General features: G+C 45.5%; 1 protein-coding gene across 1 annotated transcript; it reads left to right on the plus strand.

Annotated features, from left to right (window-relative positions):
* The first annotated feature begins 9,601 nt into the window (after nucleotides 1-9,601).
* Nucleotides 9,602-12,569, plus strand: NUPR1 (nuclear protein 1, transcriptional regulator). Its single transcript, XM_077447421.1, has 3 exons — nucleotides 9,602-9,809; nucleotides 11,519-11,671; nucleotides 12,178-12,569. Exons 1-2 carry the CDS (start codon nucleotides 9,707-9,709, stop codon nucleotides 11,662-11,664), a joined length of 249 nt encoding a protein of 82 aa, XP_077303547.1. The 5' UTR covers nucleotides 9,602-9,706; the 3' UTR covers nucleotides 11,665-11,671; nucleotides 12,178-12,569.
* The last annotated feature ends 1,362 nt before the right edge of the window (nucleotides 12,570-13,931 follow it).

The following is a 13,931-nucleotide window of genomic DNA, read 5'->3' on the forward strand; positions in this document are numbered from 1 at the left end:
GTGACAGAAAATAATAGGAAATCGATAAATATTCCAGTTTTTCCATGAAGAGGAAGTAAGGGGAAATCTTCCATCAGAGACACCTATTCAGGTGACAATTACAAGGGGAGTCCCCTCACATTGAAGAGATCCCCTCTCACTTCCTATTGTGTCTCTGGAACAGGAAGTGAAACAAAATCCCCCCAACGGGACACAGATAGCAAGAAAATAAAAACAAGTGCTTGAACCATTCCTTTCCCTATCCAAAACTAAAACTATATTTTAGTCACCTTTTTATTTTAATCTTTTTTTAAATGTTTGCTTAAAAAACAAACAAAAAAAAAAAACATTTGCGCGCTACGTTGGCAAGGATTTTCTGTCCTGTTTACTGAAAACGGTTACTTTTAAAGTACACAACTTTCTCTTTGTTTGTCCAGAAATGCTGAGCCAGCGTCTAATCTGTATTTGTAGGTTGATCTTTCACCGCGGGTCTCAGCGCCTTTATCTGGCGAACACGTAGAGAATAACCTTGAGACGGGAAAGCTGTTTACAATTATCGGAGAGGGAAATTTATCATTTATTGGCAGTGCAGGTTGAGCTAGGGCAGCATGTGAGCGGTGTTTGTATACAGAGTGTGTCATGCAGCGCGGCATGCAGCCTGAGGGTGGTTGTACATAACATATGATGTGAGTCACACGAGGATATGACATCATAGTACAGGAATCCGATCAATGGACACAAAGGAGGCTGAAGAGATACCATGTGCTTTCTGCCAGTGCACAGTCTGCAATTTTATTTACAGTAATATAAAATACATTTTCCCAGCGCCAACGTGGCAACATACATGCTGACAAGGATTTGTGACATGAAAGACTCGTTCACATTTGGGCATAGCAAAAATGTGCAAAAACACTCTAGAGTGCTTATTGGTGCTCTAAATGTACGTAGCAGTATTGCATTTTGCCACACGTCTTCCATAAAACAAAATGCCCAAAACAGTGCAAAAATGCCCGCCGCAAAAAATACATTTGGCTCAGCGGCAAAACTTGGTACATGGGCTTCTTTAGCGCATTTTTGAAGTGACGTGGGCGGGAGCCAGCGTTCATTTTTGCAGCAAACTTTGATTTCGTTTTAGTCTTCACGCTCTGTACACACGGTCGGACTTTCCATCAGAAAACGTGCGATCGGAGCGCGTTGTCGGAAATTCCGACCGTGCGTGGGCTCCATCTGACTTTTTTCATCGGAATTTCCGACACACAAAGTTTGAGATCTGGATCTAAATTTCCGACAACAAAATCCGATCTCGTAAATTCCGATCACGTGTAGATAATTCCGACGCACAAAGTGCCACGCATGCTCAGAATAAATTACGAGACGGAAGCTATTGGCTACTGGCTATTGAACTTCCTTTTTATAGTCCCGTCGTACGTGTTGTACGTCACCGCGTTCTTGAATTTTTCAACATTTGTGTTGTGTTGTGACCATGTGTATGCAAGAAAAGTTTGAGCCAACATCCGTCGGGAAAAAATCCGATGGATTTTTTTGTCGGAATGTCCAGTCGTGTGTAGAGAGCATAAGTCTTTTGATGAAAACGGCATTTTAGTTTTAGTCCCATTTTAGTCTTCTGAAATTGTTTTCGTTTTAGTTGTATTTAGTCGACTAAATCTCCAGTACATTTTAGTCGACTAAAACTAATTTCAGTCATCTAAAATCTAATGGGTATAGTTAAAGCGGAACTTTCCATCTATTAAATATTCTGCCCTTGTTGTTTTAATGTTTTAATTTTTTTATTTAGATGTGAATGGAACAGAAAGGAAAATTGCAGGAAATATTTGATACAATTTTCTGTTGTTCGGTCTAATCCAAAGCCAAAGAAAAAAGTTTTGGCTTTAGATGTACTTTAACCACTTCCCGCCCGGCCTATAGCAGAATGACGGTGGGGAAGTGGTTCAGTTATCCTAACTGCGTGTTATATGATGTCCAGCAAGATTGAGCGCCACGGGGGCACGCAACGAGGCGATCGATGGCGTGGTGTGCCAGTCTGACACACCGCTTTCCCCGATCTAGGTAAAAGTCTGTGATGGCGGCTCTTTACCATGTGATCAGCCATGTCCAATCACAGTGTAAACAGGAAAAGCCATGTATTGGCTTTTTCTCTACTTGCGCTGACAGACGTGAGTAGAGGAGAACCGATGGGCTATTCTACTGACAGGGGATCTGCGCTGATTGATTATCAGTGCAGCCACCCCCCCCCCCCCCCGAGGATGCCCACCCAAAACCACCAGGGACACCCACCCATGGTCACCTAGGATGCCCACCTATGTCCAGCAAGGATGCCCACCCATGACCAGCAAGGATGCCCACCCATGTCCACCAGGGATGCCCACCCATGGCCAGCAAGGATGCCCACTCATGGCAACCAGGGATGCCCACCCATGGCCAGCAAGGATGCCCATCCATGGCCACCAGGGATGCCCACCCATGACCAGCAAGGATTCCCACCCATGGCAACCAGGAATGCCCACCCATGGCCAGCAAGAATGCCCACCAATGGCCACCAGGCATGCCCTTCCATGACCACCAGGTAAGTCCACTAGAGCCCACTAAGGATGCCAATCATTGCCCATTAGGGATAGCACTCTGTGCCCATCAGTGATGCCTGCCAGCGCCTCTGATCAGTGCTGCCTATAAGTGCCATCTATCAGTGCCACCCATCAGTGCCTACCAGTGCCACCTATACATGTCTTTCAGTGCCACCTATCAGTGCCACCTATGAGGGCCCCTCAGTGCCACCTATCAGTGCTGTATATCATTGCCACCAATCAGTGCCGCTTATCAGTGCCACCTCATCAGTGCCCATCAGCACTGCCTCATCAGTGCCCATCAGTGTTGGAGAAAACTTACTTATTTACAAAGTTTTGTAACAGAAACAAAGAAAAACTATATTTTTTTCAAAATTTCGGTTCTTTTTTTATTTGTGGTGCAAAAAAAAACCCCAAAAAAAAACCCCAGAGGTGATCAAATACCACCAAAAGGAAGCTCTATTTGTGGGGAAAAAATATAAAAATGTTGTCTGGGTACAGCGTCGCACGACCGCGCAATTGTCATTCAAAATGTGAGAGCGCTGAAAGCTGAACATTGTACTGGGCAGGAAGGGATATAAGTGCCCGGCGTTGAAGTGGTTAAAGTGGTTGTAAAGGCTGAAGGTTTTTTTTTTTTTTACCTGCGGTAAATGTCAGGGCTATATAAATGTATAATAATAATAGTGTATAACTGGAGGGAGATTAGAGTGTAAGCTCTTCTGGTCGCTGATATGAATATCTCATAAGGATGGCTCAGTGATCTCTATACAGCACTGCGGTATATGTCAGGGCTATATAAATTATTAAGATAATAATAGTTTGTGACTGTGGGTGGAGGGAGATTAGAGTGTAAGCTCTTCTGGTCACTGATGTGACTGGCTCAGTGCTCTCTGTACAGCACTGCGGTATATGTCAGAGCTATATAAATCTATAACAATAATAATGTGTGACTGTTGGGGGGGACATTGGAGTGTAAGCTCTTCTGGTGCAGAGATTGATGTGACTGGCTCAGTGTTCTCTGTACAGCACTATGGAATTTGTCAGAGCATTAGAGTGTAAGCTCTTTATCATAGACTGATGTGACTGGCTCACTTGTCTCTGTACAGCACTGCGGTATATGTCAGGGCTATATAAATCTATAATAATAATAGTGTGTGACTCTGGGGGGCAGTGTTGCCAACCGCTTGTAGATTTACGGGCAGTCCATAAAAAAAGGGCACTTTTCCTCTGCCCGTAAATGTCCGTACGGAGCCAGTAAAAATGGCTGTGACAGGCTCAGATGAGAACTGCGCATGCTCAGCGCCAACTCCGGACTGGTGTCCGGAAATCCCAGAGATTGTCCGATCATGAGCCGGCCCCATGCCACCTGGCTCGCCCCCGTGCCCGCTGATGATGTCATACTGCAAGCCGCACACTCGCGCAGCCGAGCGGGAAATCCGAGTGGACTGAACACGGACATGCAATTGAGGCTGAGGCACCAGCAGCAGCGAGAGACGGCGAGAGATGGACAGCACAGGGCACTGCAGACCTGGCTGACCCCCTGGATGGACACACAAGTCCCTCTGAGCAGTGCCACTGACCAGCACTGAGCGCCACACCCTGCCCTGGCTGAAGCCCCCTGGTTAGTGAGTAGCGTGTAGCTGTGCATGATGCATTGCATAAATAGTAGCCAACTTGTTTTGAACTGTCCGTAGCCTCTAACCACCTCCTGTATTCTGTCCATGTGCTCTGACCACCTGTGCCCTGTTCATATGCTCTGACCACCTGTGCCCTGTCCATATGCTCTGACCACCTGTACCATGTCTGCAATCTCTGACCATCTCCTGTACCATGTCTGCAGTCTCTGACCATCTCCTGTATCATGTCTGCAGTCTCTGACCATCTCTTGTATCATGTCTGCAGTCTCTGACCATCTCCTGTATCATGTCTGCAGTCTCTGACCATCTCCTGTACCATGTCTGCAGTCTCTGACCATCTCTTGTATCATGTCTGCAGTCTCTGACCAGCTCCTGTAATATGTCTGCAGTCTCTGACCATCTCCTGTATCATGTCTGCAGTCTCTGACCATCTCCTGTATCATGTCTGCAGTCTCTGACCATCTCCTGTACCATGTCTGCAGTCTCTGACCATCTCCTGTACCATGTCTGCAATCTCTGACCATCTCATCTTTTATCATGTCTGCAGTCTCTGAGGGGGAGCCTGGAGAGGAGTCAAGAGTAGGAGCGCCGCCAGATTAGGCATCACAAGAGAAGTCAGATGTTTGTGGACTGTGTAGCGGAGACTATAGGATAAAACCAGAGCCGCCAAGCTGGAGTTGCCTGACTGAGCCCTGCACGGTGCACCTGAGAGGAGGTCAGTCTGAGGGGGGGAGGTCACTGATGTAAGGGGGGGAGTGAACACAATAATGTAAGGGGGCACTGAAATAAAGGTTAACCCTTATATCAGTAACCCCCCCTTACCTTAGTGTATTCACTCTGTGGAAGGTAAGCTCTGGTCACCAGAGTCCCCCCCTCTCAGAGTTCCTAATGTTCTCCTTTACATAAGAGTCTGTAGGATTTCCTCTTATAGTGCAAGGGAGAACTCTGCGGACCCTGATGTAAAGGACAATGCTGCAGAGTGCAGACCCTGATGCAAGTGGGAACTCTGATGTAAATGGGAGCGCAGAGCCCCCCCTTACATCAGAGTTTCCCCTTAGATCATGATCTGTGGCATCGTCCTTTACATCAAGGTCCGCAGAGTTCTCCCTTGCACTGTAATGGGGAACTCTGTGCTGGCTGTGTTATATTAACCTGACCTTCATGTAAATAGAGAAATTTGACTTTTGTTTATTGCTAATAGCACAGGCTATATGTTTATAGTTTAAATACTAATAGTTGCACAGTTTAGCACAGAAAACAGACATTTTAGGTACTTTTTTGAAGTGCCAGTAAAAAATGAGTGCCGTTTGTAATTTTTAGCGTCTTGCCAGTAAATTTCACTTGGTGGGGTTGGCAACTCTGCTGGAGGGGCATTAGAGTGTAAGCTCTTCTGGTGCAGAAACTGATATGACTGGCTCAGCGTTCTCTGTACAGCACTACAGTATATGTCAGAGCTATATAAATGTATAATAATAATAATATTAGTGTGTGACTGTTGTGGGGGCATTAGAGTGTAAGCTCTTCATCAGAGACTGATGTGACTGGTTCAGTGTTCTCTGTACAGCACTATGGTACTATGGTATATGTCAGAGCTATATAAATATATAATAATAGTGTATAACTGGAAGGAGATTAGAGTGTAAGCTCTTCTGGTCACTGATATGATTGGCTCAATGTTCTCTGTACAGCACTGCGGTATATGTCAGAGCTATATAAATGTATAATAATAATAATAATAATAATAGCGTGTGACTGTTCTGGGGGGGACATTAGAGTGTAAGCTCTTAGTCAGAGACTGATGTGATTGGCTCAGTTGTCTCTGTACAGCACTGCGGTATATGTCAGAGCTATATGAATGTATAATAATAATAGTGTATAACTGGAGGGTGATTAGAGTGTAAGCTCTTCTGGTCACTGATATGATTGGCTCGGTTGTCTCTGTACAGCACTGCGGTATATGTCAGAGCTATATAAATGTATAATAATAATAATAATAGTGTGTGACTGTTCTGGGGGGGACATTAGAGTGTAAGCTCTTAGTCAGAGACTGATGTGATTGGCTCGATTGGCTCTGTACAGCACTGCGGTATATGTCAGAGCTATATGAATAAATATATAAATTCTATAAAAGGGGGGACCCCTCTACTCCGGGGTCTATGTTTGGAATTCGGGGACACGCGGCACCTATACGTATGACATCACTGATTGGTTACATGTTCCTCACGCGTGTTTTTTTCACCATGTGCAGCTTACAGGAAATCTCATCTCCCTGACACCAAACAAACATTACTCAGAGTCAGAAGACATGAGATATATGAATCACCATATGTCTCATTCTCAGCCCCTCCTCCTTGTCTCCGCCCCCCTGACAACCTTCCCCCCTAACTCCTCCCCCACCTCATTTCACCCCTGCCTGGCTCCTCCCTCCCACCTTGTGATGTTTTGCTCCTCTCATATTTGCAGTGGAAGGAAGCCAGGCAACTCCCTAAGAGAAAACTCTGGAAAATTACAGAACAATCTGCACAAAACCTCCTGAAGCTACATCCAACTTTCTGATCATTTTTCTTAAAGGGGGTGTCCGCCTGCTAGGTGCAGGAAAATGATCTTGGTGGTGGGGGGAGGGGAGGCCTTGTTCTGGTGATAGGTGTGTGTTGGATTCATTAGAAGACACTTCTGGGGTCTCTGGGGATAAGAAGGGAAGCGATGAGGAGGCGACAATTATCGAGGGATCGCGCGTCTGCGACTCCTGGAAACAATCGTTCGCTAATGACAGGACGTGACACCCTGATGACACCACTGCCAATGGAGGCGACATTTGTGTGGCTTTTTTACATCACCTTGCACTATTGTATGTGAATGGTGGGACAGACTGGCAATAATAGTGTAAGGCAGAGGTGCAATGCTCTGCAGGCTCACCAAAAACATATGTGTGCAATGCACCTTGTAGTGTCAGCCACTAAGAAAGATGCAATGCTCTGCAAACACTGACATAGCCCACATGTAAGGGTGCAATGCTCTTCAAAGCTCACTATTATATAGTCACATGTAAGGGTGCAATGCTCTGCAAAGTTCACTGTTATAAAGTTACATACAAGGGTGCAATGCTCTGCAAAGTTCACTGTGATATAGCCAACATACAAGGATGCAAAGGTCATTAATATATAGTTACATGCAAGGGTGCAATGCTCTGCAAGCTCACTGAGATATAGCCCATGTGCAATGATGCAATGCTCTGCAACAGTCATTAATATTTTTAGTTACATGCAAGGGTGCAATGCTCTGGAAAGCTCACCATGCTATAGTCAAAAGCAAGGGTGCAATGCTCTGCAAAGTTCACTGTTATAAAGTTACATACAAGGGTGCAATGCTCTGCAAAGTTAACTTATAAAGTTACATGCAAGGGTGCAATGCTCTGCAAAGTTCACTGTTATAAAGTTACATGCAAGGGAGCAATGCTCTGCAAAGTTCACTGTTATAAAGTTACATGCAAGGGTGCAATGCTCTGCAAAGCTCTCTGTGATATAGCCAACATACAAGGATGCAAAGGTCATTAATATATAGTTACATGCAAGGGTGCAATGCTCTGCAAGCTCACTGAGATATAGCCCATGTGCAATGATGCAATGCTCTGCAACAGTCATAAATATTTTAAGTTGCATGCAAGGGTGCAATGCTCTGCAAAGCTCACTGTGCTATAGTCAAAAGCAAGGGTGCAATGCTCTGCAAAGTTCACTGTTATAAAGTTACATACAAGGGTGCAATGCTCTGCAAAGCTCTCTGTGATATAGCCAACATACAAGGGTGCAAAGGTCATTAATATATAGTTACATGCAAGGGTGCAATGCTCTGCAAGCTCACTGTGATATAGCCCACATGCAATGCTCTGCAAACCTCCTCACTGTGCTATCGTCACATGCAAAGATGCAATGCTCTGCAAACCTCCTCACTGTGCTATCGTCACATACAAGGGTGCAATGCTCTGAAAAGCTCACTGTGATATAATCACAGGACAGGGTGCAAAGCTCTGCAAATCTCACTGTGATATAGGCACATCCATCAGTGCAATGCGCTGCAAAGCTCACTGTGATATAGCCCGCTTGCAAGGGTGCAATGCACTACAAAGCTCATTATGATATAGTCACATGGAAGGGTGCAATGCTCTGCTGATTCCCTGCAGTATCAACTATAACAATCTGCAATGCTCTGCAGAGCTTGTAGCACCATGTAGGTGGATTGTTCTGTTGGATAAAGCTGCAATGCTCTGCAGAGCTCACAATACAACATATGGGTGCAATGTTGTGTCAGACTTCCAGTGACACTGGTCACACATAAAGGTGCAATGCTCTGCAGAGCTCACAATAACATATGGATCATCTATAAGGGTGCAAAGTTGCGTTGGACTCCCAGTGACACTGGCTACAGATAAAGGTGCAATACTCTGCAGCACTCACTATTATATATAGTGTGCACACGCAATGCAGCAAATAATTGCATCCATGTATAATATTGATCTCAGATAAAGCTGCAATACTCTGCAGAGCTCACAGTAGCATATAGATCACATTTTCACATACAAGGGTGAAATGTTCCCTCTGGCTCCCAGGTAAAGGTGCAATACTCTGCAGAGCCCACAGTAGCATATAGATCACATACTCAAGTGCAATGTTCTGGTTGGCCTGCATTAACACTGGTCACAAGTAAAGGTGTAATGCTCTGCAGCGCCCGCAATGCTATAAAGATCACATACAAGGATGCAATGCTCTGCAAGACTGTATAACGTTGGTCTGAGGTGGAATACTCTGCAGAGCTTACAATATTATAGTTCACATAAAAGGATGCAACACTACTCATTATCCCACATTGGTTACAGATAATGGTGCAATGCTCTGCAGCACTCACTGTAATATATAGGTCACATACAAGGATGCAATTTTCTGCTGGACTTCCAGGTGTAATGCACTGCAGCGTTCATCATAATACAAGGCACACGTGAAGGTGCAATGTTCTGCAGAGCCCCAAGTAGTACTGGTCACTGGTAAAGGTGCAATGCTCTGCTGGTCTCCCTGCAATTTTCATTAAAAAGATGCAATGCTCTGCAAGGATCTCCTGCACAATGGCAATAAAGGAGAGCAATGCTCTGCAGGGTGCTCGGGTGGGGTGGTGATGGAGGGATGGCGTAATCTAATGTACACAAACAATATAGTCTGATGCAATGTGAAGGTGGAGCAACACCCTTCTGGGAGGAGTCAGGGTGGAGCAGCACCCTGCTGGGAGGAGTCAGGGTGGAGCAGCACCCTGCTGGGAGGAGTCAGGGTGGAGCAGCACCCCTGCTGGGAGGAGCAGCACCCTGCTGGGAGGAGTCAAGGTGGAGCCACATTGACTATAAAGTATCAGAAGAAAACAAAGACTTCATATCATAACAACTCAGCAAAGAGAAGAGCACAGACAGCCAGAGACTGCGATTTCAGCACATCGATCGACTACCAAGACCCCCCACATATCGCCAACATGAGCAGCTCCTATGTAGAAGCTGAGAAACTTCAGCCCACCGACTTCGAGGTGCGCTACTTCGACAACTACGACTTCTACAACCTGACCGACCGCTACGCACGTAAGTAACAAATATTTATTCCATTGGGGAAAAAAAATAAATCACATACACTGTATATTATTATTATTATTATTTAATTTTTTCAGTTTCAAGGAATTCATATTTTATTTCCAATTTAAACTCTTGGAGAAAAGGGGCCACAAAAATGTGTAAATTGCATAAAAAAAACAAGTCATTTGGGCCAGAGATAGACTTAATAAATGAACTGAATCTGTAAAAAATATTTTTGAAGGTAGATGGGGCAGGCAAATTTTAAATCACAATATGATATTGTGCTTTTTTTTTTTTTTTTTTTTTTTTTTTGTTTTTTTTGGGGGGGGGGGGGGGGGTTATGAAAAATGTGTAAATGGCGGTAAAGTTTTTTTAAATTTAATGAAATGGGGAATATTGTAAACCTGAAATAAAATGTAAGAAAAAGTTTCAAGTGGGGGGGAGAATGTTGCAAAAGTATCAAATATTTTTCAGATGAGGAATACTTTATTTCCAAAGGGAAATTAAGTGACTGAAATGAAAAAACAGCCATGGATATAATACCTTTTTTTTTTTTTTTTTTTTTTTTTTTTTTTTTTTTTTTTTTTTTTTTTTTTTTAGTTTATAAAAAAAAAAAAAAAAATTTTTGGGGGGGAAGGGGGATTGAAATACTATTAATATTTATTATTGTTATTATCACTTTTTTTTTTATTTATTTATTTGGGAAGGGAAAGCAGATAAATTGTAAATTGCAGTAAAGTGTAAACTGCATGAAATGATAATTTGGACCCGAAATATAATTAGTTGAAATCGGTGAATGAGTGGGGAGCCCAGGGGGTTCTCCTCCTACGTAGATCAGACACCATCGTCTCAATGTTCATCCCCCCCTTATAATAGACTCTTTGCTTCCAGGTTCAAACTTGTTGATTCCCTCCCTCCGCACGCCCCCCCCCCCCCCCCCAAAAAAAAGAAATATATATATTTATTATAGTAATAATATTATTATTCTGCTCTGCCAGGCCCCACCTGGGACTTCTAGTTCCACTAGCACTGCCTAAATACCAATGTAGTCCCATTTGGCTTAAAATACCCTCCCAAAGGGACAGAATTTCCTGGTGGTCGGTGTCTTTAGCACCTTAAGGCCGGGTTCACACTGCTGCGGGGGGAGATCCGGATGTGATTCGCACCGCACTGCAGTGCAAATCACATCCGATCTCCGTAGCGATGCGAGTTCAGCCATACAGATAGTATGGCTGAATTCGCATCGCTCCCGCAGAAAACTCGCACGGGACCCTTTTTTTTGGTCCGCAGCAGAATCGGATCGCATGGGTGTTCACACCATGCGATCCGATTCCTGTGCGAGTGTGCAGATCGCACTGCGATATGCGGACGGATCTGGGGGTGTCATTAACATATCATTGACACTCCCAGCCGTCCGCATAGGGCAGTGTGAACTGCCGGCGGGAGGTATGCGATGCGGGAAAACGCCGCGGATTCGCGGCGTTCCCGCATCGCTATAGTGTGAACCTAGCCTAAAGGAAATTTCCCTTTTTAAAAACAAAACACATAAACCCCACCCATGTAAAAGTAGCTCCGCCCTTTCCAAAGACTGGAAAGCTACAACGTATCACACGGGTGTCCTCGGGGTTCGGATACATTGTAGCGTTTCCCATATATGGTAATTGTATTTGTTTTCCTTAACCCTGAGCCAACACCTGTTGGTTGTTTTCCCCCTCCAGTGCCCACCGCCGCCAGGAAAGGTCGCACGAAAAAAGAGGCCAGAGAGAACACCAACCGGGACAGTCCCTGCGGCCACGAGAGGAAGATCACCGACAAACTGCAGCGCACCGAAGCCAAGAAAAAGGCCAAAGGAGGAAAAGAGTGAGACTCCGGTAAGTGCCGGGGGATAATGCTAATGTGCATGGGGTGATTAGGGTGTGCCCAGGCACACCCAGTGCACACGCCTATGGTTACATAGAGCCTGCCTGCAGGATATCCAGCATCATCTAACTGTCCCTGGCCCTTGCCTTTCAGTTATTGGATTTCAGTTCCTCCAATCATGGAGGCTCGGCATCACATTTGGGCCTTACCGATGTAAATGTCACCTGCCTGGGACCACCCACTTCTCCAGGCAGACACACCCACCCATAAAAGTGTTTCAATATTAGCATGACTCCTCCCAAGAGCCAGCCCACTACCTTCGTTACCATTAAGAGGAGTACTGGGGCCGGGTGCTGTGGTGTTATCAGAAGGCTTTATACAGCTTCCTGCCAGCCCCTCCCACCAGCCATGATCTGCCTGCATTGCATAGAGAAGCACAGAGACCCAGTGATGACGTGTAATGAAAACAGAATGGGTTTTAATAAAAATGTTTATCATGTTGGTCTTCTCCCCACAGTATACATCTCCGGACGGCACCAGGGCGCACAGACCGATGGCACGGTACAGACACCGAGATCTTGGAGAGTCAGAGTGGGCTGACGCACCGGCCTCCCGCTCACAGGGAAGATGCAGAGCAGAAAACGAGGAGGGTGGGTGCAAGTCTGCTGCAGAGCATCGCTCCTAACGCCCATAGTGAGCAGCAGAACATCACTCCTGAAAGAGAGCGGCCGAGAGCTGCTGACTGTTTCACCCGCCATCCTCCCAGCACTGGAACATGCCGCAGAGCATCGCGCTGGGAGGGGGGGGGGGAGGGAACTTCCACTGTCAGTGAATGGACATTGCAAATACCCATTTCATGGCTGCAGAGGAAGTTGTTGTGTAGACATTAATAAAGTTTTCTTACACAAATGTCTGGATATCTGTCCAATCACATTACTTAATGTTTAAAGTGTCGGCTCTCCAGCTTTGTTATATTTACCAAGAATAAGCGCAATGATCCTAACAGGATGGGTCACATTCCACACACACAATGTTGGGACCAGGTTATTGACTGCTCAGGCCCAAGCACTGCATCATGGGAGGAAGACAGAAGGTTGTAAGAAAAAAACAGGGTTTGGAATTAATGCAGAGTTCAGGGGTCAGGAGTAACATAGAGGTCAGGATTAAAAAAATATGGAGTTCAGGTGTCTGTAGTATGCAATGCACCATGCAGGGCTCAGGAATAATACAGAGTTCAGGGAGTCAGTAGCATGTAATGTACAGGGGTCAGGAGTAGCACAGAGTTCAGGGATCAGTAGTGTGTAATGCAGGAGTCAGGAATAACAGTGCAGGGGTCAGGAGTGGCAGAGTTCAGGGGTCAATGGTAAGTACTGCACCTCAAGCATTGTCCTTGGGGGGGGGGGGGGGGGGGGGTGGAGCCTACTGACATGCTAACATCCCCACATGTTCCATTGGATTGCAACAGACAAGAAAATAAGTAGGGCAGAGGTTACACTGGGGGTGAGACCCACAAACAAATATTTGGATTTTTAAAAAATTCTGTTTTCCCTTTTAATCCGGTTTATTTGCTCATTCTATAATTTTTTTTTTTTTTTTTTTTAGATTAAGAGGTACATTATGCAGAGATGTGCTGGGGTGGCAGAAGTGCATTAGGGGGTACAGAAGTATGGATAGGTGTAGTAGTAGCAGAGGTGTGCAGGTTGGATGAGGCATTAGTGGCATTTGGGTACAGTGGTAGCAGAGGTGTGTTGGGGGGTACTGAAGTATGGATAGATATAGTAGTAGCAGAGGTGTACAGGGGGGGATGGGGTATAGTGGTAGCAGAGGTGTTCTTGGGTGACAGAAGTGTGTTGGGGCAGGGGTAACAGAAGTATGAACGGTAAAGTGGCAGAGGTGTGCAGGATGGATGGGGAATTTGTGACATGGGGTACAGTGGTGTGCTGGGGTGGCAGAAGTGTGTTAGGGGGTACAGAAGTATGGACCGGTATAGTGGTGGTAGAAGTGTGTTAGGGGGTACAGAAGTATGGACCGGTATAGTGGTGGTAGAAGTGAGTTAGTGGGTACAGAAGTATGGATAAGTAATGTGGTGGCAGAGGTGTGTTAGGGGGTACAGAGGTGCGCAGGTTGGATGAGGTATTAGTGGCATTGGGCGTACAGTGGTAGCAGAGGTGTGCTTGGGGGGGGGGGGGGGTACAGAAGTATGGATAGTTATAGTGGTAGCAGAGGTATGCACGGGGAATGGGGCATTGGGGTACAGTGGTGGCAGAGGTG

This window comes from Lithobates pipiens, unplaced genomic scaffold, assembly GCF_037356315.1.
Source record: "Lithobates pipiens isolate NorthernLeopardFrog02 unplaced genomic scaffold, aLitPip1_a1.2 Scaffold_22, whole genome shotgun sequence".
NCBI classification, from domain to species: Eukaryota; Metazoa; Chordata; class Amphibia; order Anura; family Ranidae; genus Lithobates; species Lithobates pipiens.

Coding starts and splice junctions, on each gene's coding strand:
- NUPR1 (XM_077447421.1), top strand. CDS start 9,707: ATGAGCAGCTCCTATGTAGAAGCTGAGAAACTTCAGCCCACCGACTTC. Junction 9,810..11,518: donor CCTGACCGACCGCTACGCAC/GTAAGTAACAAA, acceptor TTCCCCCTCCAG/TGCCCACCGCCGCCAGGAAA.